Source organism: Chenopodium quinoa, unplaced genomic scaffold, assembly GCF_001683475.1.
Source record: "Chenopodium quinoa cultivar QQ74 unplaced genomic scaffold, ASM168347v1, whole genome shotgun sequence".
Lineage (NCBI taxonomy): Eukaryota > Viridiplantae > Streptophyta > Magnoliopsida > Caryophyllales > Amaranthaceae > Chenopodium > Chenopodium quinoa.
The window spans coordinates 1,665,620-1,672,948 of record NW_018744497.1 but is presented as its reverse complement, the minus strand read 5'-3'; the positions used below and the strand labels follow the sequence as shown (position 1 = coordinate 1,672,948).

Sequence of the window (7,329 nt, the reverse complement as noted above, 5' to 3'; positions counted from 1 at the left end):
GTTAATTTATTTACAAAAATATCATGCTGACTAGGATGTTTGTTGATTTATTTACAGAAATGTCACTAGATAAACAAATTTTTGTTTATCATCAAGACTAACTAGAGCTCCCTCGTAAAAAATGCGCTAAAGTAATACTTCTATTTATTTATTTAGTATTTATAGGGAGGTAGTAGTATTTATCTATGTTTAATGATTAATTTTAGTTATAAAAAAATTAAAAAAATAATAATAATTGACCTATGCGAGAATTAAATTAACTTTCCTTTCAATCTATGGCCAATAATATTGGGCTAAAATTGCCATATAAGAGCAATAAAGTTAGTGCTCATACTCTACCGCCCTAAAAAGTGGTTGGTGGTGGTTTTTGTTGATATATTGAGGTTATACCTCACCGTTTCTCCACAAGTTGATCGACGATAAACAAAGGCAAAAGTGGGTGCATACTCGATATCATCATTTAAAGCATGCAAAAAAAGAAATTATAACCTCCTACTACAAATTTGTTTCACAAAAGGCAAGAATATTGTGCCAAATGAGTCAAGTCAACATCGACTGGGGAGGATCTCAATTGAGCCTCGTTAAGGGCCCATCATCCCTATATCTTCTTTTTTTAAGCCATTTTAACGAATTAGGGATTCTTACGCATGCGATGTGCGTATTGTGGCTAGTCTTTTAAGAAGAATTATTATAGGTGACCTATATGCCTTATTTGCATGATAATTTTTAAATATTTATTGAGACGAATTGAATAAATTTTCATCGTATATATACTTTGTAATTTTTGTACTCCATATATATTAAAATTAATTTAGAAACTTTGAATACTACTTCCGCTTTAGATTACTCGCAACAAATATAGGTTATGCGAACTCCTAGGCAAAAAATATTAAGCATGATCATTGAAAAATAAGGACATATACTTAAGTATTAATCTAACATAAAAAAATAAAAAATAAAAAATAAAATAAAATAAAATAAAATTGAACCAAAATTAAACTAAACCATCCACCACCACTAGCACCACCTAGCAGCACTAGAAACACCCCACCACCACCACCCAGTAGCACCGAAACCAACCAGCACCACAAAACACCGCACCCACGAACCGTCGCAACTCACGAGCCACCGCACTCACGAATCGCAACAAACCACCACCCACGCAATAGCAACCAACGAACCCTCCACCCACAACCACGAACCCTCGACCGCCGCAACCCACGAACCCTCTACCGCCGTAATCCACAGATCAGGAATCAACCAACCACAAGCCACCAACCCACGAAAACCACAGATCTAGAAAACCCTTGAACCCACTAACCCACGAAAACCGAGCGAACCCACAAACCCGCGAAACCCTCTGTTATCAATTAAAGCTTTAAATGGTCAAATTTAACCATCATAATTCTAGATTTAGAGTTTTTATGGTTAAATTTGACCATAAAACCTTCAAATTTGAGCTTTGGCGGCAATGAGGAAACAACACATAAAGGATGAGAGAGAAAACGGAGGCGGCGACAAGAAAGGGACAGCGGTGATCGGTGGTAGTGGTGATCGGTGGACGGTGGTAGTGGTGGTGGTGGTTGCCATTGAAGGTGATGGTTGAATGTAGTTTTTGAATTATGAAGGAAGAGAGAGAAAAATTATGAAGGAAGATGTTGAATGTAGATGGAGGGAAATGAATGTGGTGGTAAGGGTGAAATAATTAACCTTGGGGTTTAATGTAATGAGATTAGATTTTGTAGTTTAATTAGGATGTTTTTAAAAAAAAAGGTAAGAGTAAAATTGTCTTTTTGCATGTAAACATTTATTAAATAAGAAAAGAAAAATATTTTTTGCAAGTAATGTGAAGTGGCCATTTTTGGCAAATGTTGCGAGTAATATGAAAGGGAGGTAGTATATGCCAAATAAAAAAAAACACAAATATGTAAATCTTAAGAGCCAATCTTGGTGATTTAAGAGACAATCTTAAGGCTTTTGAATTCAATGAGGGTAAATATGTAGAAGAACATTTTTAGGATATATATGTCCATACACAATTCATAGGAGTTTTCTTAAACTTTTTATAAGTTAGAGATATATCATATGTAATAATACGCGTATACAATGTGGTGGCACAATGGTTATGTATTTATGTATTTTTGGTCTAACATCCGCCATCGTATATGCAGGTTGTAATTAATTTGAAAGAAATTGAAGAATTGTACAAGTAGCATCAAAATTAGAGGGGGGATTTTTTCTGACTAAATTTTTATAGTTACAATTTCAAGGTAATTCGAAGATTCGAAGATGATGCTTAGATATTTGAAATTGTCTGCAGTGATAATTTACAAAAAAATAATCTCCTGCACGAGATTCTTTAGTCTATGGAAATTAGTCCTCGTCGTCGTCCTCCCCTCGATCCACCAGGCCAATACACTATCCATCAGTCTTGTCTAGACCCTATGCTCGAAAGTTCAAAACTAGTATCATCTTGCTAGATCACATTGTTGGCTGTATTCTAGCTGCTCCACCTCCCAGCACATTTTCGATGCGACTCCTTCGTGGCTCGGAATATAATCCTATAACAGAAAGTTAAATCACAACAATCAGATTAAACATACTTGAATTCAGAGTACTGATCCTGTTTTAACTGAAGAAAATAACCCTGTAAAAAGATAAATTAAACATGGTTTTAGTTCCTGGCTTCCTGCACAAATTAGGCTGTTACCTCCAATTTCTTGACTAATTCTTCAGCTGTTGGAGCAGAAACAATTATATGGCGCGCACTTGGGCTAATGAACTCTTCTTCCACAGCTTGATCAATAAAAGTTAGAAGTGAATTGTAGTATCCATCCACATTAAGTAATCCAACCTGCAGACAATCAGAATTGTTCGCACATAGTCAGGTACAGAATGAGGCCTAGCCGAGTCTGCAAGTGACTAGAAACGCAGCATATCTTCACAATTTTTCTAGAACTTTACCGGTTTGTCATGAATGCCAAGTTGAGCCCAAGTTATCACCTCTAGTAACTCTTCCAGTGTTCCATAACCACCTGTAAATGATGCAACCGTTGAAACTATTTTAGTACACAAATCATAAGGCCTAATACTAACAATTACAAAGCTAAAGGTATATTGAGGTAACCCAAGTTCGGGTTTTTTATTAAGGGCATGTGTGTCAGTTCAAACCGTGTTAGTCAGCTAACTTGTTAGCTCGATCTTTCAATTTATTCTTGTATCAAGTAAATGATTTACGTCAAGTACAGTGATTCAACACAAATTCCCTAACAATTGTACTCCTAGGAAGAGTTTTGATGAGGAGATAGTAGTAAATTGTAATCCTAGGAAGAGTTTTGATGAGGAGATAGTAGTAAGAAAGAAGATTACAGTAGAAAAAGACTGATTGGTCCCCAGAAAGTCCTTCAATCAACAGTTTAACAAAACTCCAATTGGGATAAGTTTTGGAAAAGTGGGAGCATAATTGCGTGCATGTCAGGGTATAGATGCAAATGAAAACCATATACAGTATTATAAAAATAGCTACACATAACTTAATGTTTGCTACCATTTAAGGGTGAGGCAAACTTTGTTACAGTAACATGGTTCAAGAGTACATATTGACTAGAAGAGTAAGATGAGTATTATATTATTCAGTGTGAGATGTTGATGGGTCAAAGACATGAGTTTTTAGTTTTAACTGTTTGCTCTCTATTATTTATGGTTCTTGGTTTGTGTGAATCTCACCCAAAGTATACTTTCAGTGACTTCAGTATAGGGGTGTCATTTCGGGTGTTTGGGTCCGTTTCGGTGAGGTTGAGTCAAGTCGGGTTAATTTTTAAATTTAAGTCATGTTAAATTATTGTGTTCATGTAAAACTAAGCATGAATCGGATATTTTTTGGGTTGGGTGAGTTTTGACACCTCTATTATAGTATATTCATTCCTGTTTTAATTTTATCTCTAGACATTTCTTGGAAAATTTTCTTAATTTAAAGATTCTTTATCTGGCTTATACAATGATACCTGTAATTTTTTATAATAGCTCGATAAATTGTGCATCTCGTGTCGGATTATTGACACGGAAGATTATATGAATAATTATCTGAACCAAAACTCATATGTAGACTTGTATTCATATGAATCATATCTAACACAACTTATGAGTTTTTGAGTCCAGTAACAAAGCCTCCTATTAGTTATAAAGCTTGAATAATGTGTAATTAGATAGCATGATTGAAATTATTAATGTGAGACTAGGCATCTTCATTATAGGTAAACATTGTAGCCAACTAGCTAAGGGAAAAAGGTGGTAGTTCCTGAAATGGCAACACTATCGCAAGGATAAGCCCAAATCCTCAAAATATAGGGTTGGAATAATAAGTGAAGTGTAAAAAGCAAATAAAAACACAACAACAACAAATAGGACTAAAAGAAACAGAGGTGTGCTTGTCATGTAATAACAACTCTATTTTTATGCTAGTCTCTTAAATTATAATGGCTGACTAGGCTATCTAAGAGTTCAACCCATGCATTACGTTGGATGGAAAAAATTTTCAAAATTTAATGATAGGATCCCATCTATACATGATACATCCGATCCTCTATCCTAAAGCATTTGCAAAAAAAAAATTGACTATTAATATCTTTAATTATACATCTTCGTATACTGAACGCCCTCTATTGACTCATAGAGATCAATCACGACGTGGGTTAGAAGCATACAAAGTCTTAATTAATGATGATTGTTAGGTGAGTGATTGGTTAAAAATGGAAACCTGGTAGTGCAATGAAGGCGTCAGAATGGCGAGCCATCTCTGCTTTTCTTTGATGCATATCTGCCACAGCCTTCACTTCCCCTACAGTTTCACCAGTTATCTGCAAAACCAAAACAAACAAACAAAAAAACTTTTTAAACTAAGAAAATTTTTCAATAAACAAACAACATGACTTTTTGAGAGATGGATATTGGAGTCCTAAACAGAAAAGGCAATGATGAGGCCTGCAACCAAGGGTAGACATGACCCAATGTTATTATTTATTTTTTTTGTTTTCATTTATATATATATTTCCACCATTTTGACTTTTAAACTTGTTAATGCATAATTCCAGTCTTTTACGAATTATATGTCAAATTATCGGTATAAAAAATATTTTAATATTGTAAGAGTATAAAATGAGACGAATTTAACAAGATTCGGATTGCTATATTGTTTTGTTACGACTACAAGATGACGGAAAAAGTATACGTATGTTTTTAAAATTTTAAAATATATTGTTAGAAAGATATCTTAAATTCAGCTATTCCCTAACCACTAATTGATTCCATTACCAATTGAATGTAAACAAAAAGTTCAGATTCCAGAAGAAGCCAAGGAAGAAAAGGCACAAAGATAACAGTACTATAAACTCCACTGATCACATGATGATAAAAAAAGATACAAGAAAACACCAATGTGATAGTATTGCACCAACACAAGTGGGTAAACAACGGATAAGGCTACCAAGTTTACTACGAAATGTAGTATGCACAAATCATACACGCACAATACTCTAACCAAATCCGTGGACATACATACATCGTTGCTTCGGAACAAAACAATCGACGACTTACATGGATACCAGCCTCAAACGACACGAATGTAAAACAAAGCAGTAACGTAGAAGAACAGCAAAGGATTAATTAACTACTAAGACGAGTCTAATTAAAAAGTAACGAGGGATCAAATATAATCGAAAAGGCTGAATTTAGCAGTGTTATTATAGAATGATATTAGTGAGTGAAGAAGTAAAAAAGGTTATAGACTTTTTGTTGGTAAAACAGGTAAGCAGAGGCAGACATACCTCTCGAGGCATGAGCGTCTTGGGAATAACTCTGTAAATAAATTAAAATAGACAGAAACATGACAAATTTAGAAAATGTTACGGAGTAATTGATTTGATCAACCAACAACAACAACAACAACAAAAAAACAGCATGCTTTCTTTTTTTCTACTCATTATGTTTTTCTTTAATTTAATCTCATTGTTTTGTTCTGTAAACCAAAAAATAATTCGAAAATATAGAAAAAAAAAAAACAAAAATTCCAAAGATAAAATACAATGATTAGTGAAAACCGACCCACTTAATTAGTGAGACTTACCCTATTACATGCCGACCTCCACTATGAACAGCTTGAGAAACAAGTCCCATTAAACCTATGCTTCCTCCTCCATATACCAAGTCTATGTTCCTTGATACCTACATTGATCAACACCAAATCGGCTCATTAACTCGATTCCGATACCGGGATTTTTAACTTGTTCATCATGATTAATTATAGAGCAATATCCCCATTAATGCTTCATTTACAAGGTTTATTTTTTTTAATTTACTAGTACTATTGTATTGGAGTAAAGCTTCATTTTTTTTTTCGTACCATAGAAACTCGACTACATGAAGCCCGGTAAGCATAATGTGTACGTAACATGCGTTAATTCTTTCATTTACCAAGTAACATAATGAATAATCTAAACTTAGAACATGAAAACCAATTAATTTTTGTGGGAACGTTTTCTTAAGCTAAACTGCCTAAACCCACAGATTAAACCCCTTTCAAAGAAGAAATAATCGTTTTATCAAATTATACTACAAAAACTTAGTATAAAAGAAAATTTAAATTGAAAACCAAAATTACCAATTCTTTGCCAAGCTCAATGGCAGCTTCTTGATAGCTAGTCTTCTTGCCTTGACTACTACCACAAAACACACAAATTCTCCTAAACTTAGATTGCTGAATCTCAATTTTTCCCTCCATTTATTTTTACTCCCTTTTATTTTTTCTAATTAGCAAAAAAATTTGACAAAATCACAAAAGATTCTTTTTTATTTCTCTCTCTTGTTTTAGCAAAAACTGTCCCTCTTTATAGTCACTACTCTCTTGAGTCTACCTTTTTTGTGTGTCACACAACTTTTTTGCTAAATAATTTTCAAAAAATAAATAAAAATTTCATGTAATTTTTGGTAGTTACCTAAAATTACAAGGAAATATAGTTTGTTGTTTGTGTTGGGGGAGTGAGGTGGTATGCTCTCCATGCGTTTATATAAGTGGTGGATGCACGTGACTAGCCATACGCCTTTTGGCACGCTTAAGTTTTCAACCTCCCACACGCTCATACTACGAGTACTTACTACTACTCCCCACATTATACTTGTATATTTTGCACGCCTATACTCGATTATTGTCAATTAATAAATTTTTTTTATGCATATATAAAAATAATTAAAATATTTGTTATGGAATATATTATTTTATATGATGCCAAGATTCAAGAATATACTAACTTTTATTCCAATATCTTGGGGAAGGGG

General features: G+C 33.8%; 1 protein-coding gene across 1 annotated transcript; it reads right to left on the bottom strand.

Annotated features, from left to right (window-relative positions):
- Positions 1 to 2,087: 2,087 nt before the first annotated feature.
- LOC110697702 (cytokinin riboside 5'-monophosphate phosphoribohydrolase LOG1-like) lies at positions 2,088 to 7,018 on the bottom strand. The gene is made up of 7 exons (XM_021875082.1): positions 6,656 to 7,018; positions 6,122 to 6,219; positions 5,823 to 5,853; positions 4,757 to 4,856; positions 2,965 to 3,035; positions 2,711 to 2,854; positions 2,088 to 2,561 (listed from the first exon to the last, which is right to left on the bottom strand). The coding sequence occupies exons 1-7, from the start codon at positions 6,773 to 6,775 to the stop codon at positions 2,469 to 2,471; spliced, it is 657 nt and encodes a 218-aa protein (XP_021730774.1). The 5' UTR covers positions 6,776 to 7,018; the 3' UTR covers positions 2,088 to 2,468.
- Positions 7,019 to 7,329: the final 311 nt, after the last annotated feature.

Coding starts and splice junctions, on each gene's coding strand:
- LOC110697702 (XM_021875082.1), bottom strand. CDS start 6,775: ATGGAGGGAAAAATTGAGATTCAGCAATCTAAGTTTAGGAGAATTTGT. Junction 5,854..6,121: donor GGAGGTCGGCATGTAATAGG/GTAAGTCTCACT, acceptor ATTTATTTACAG/AGTTATTCCCAAGACGCTCA. Junction 2,562..2,710: donor AATTAGTCAAGAAATTGGAG/GTAACAGCCTAA, acceptor TTTCTGTTATAG/GATTATATTCCGAGCCACGA.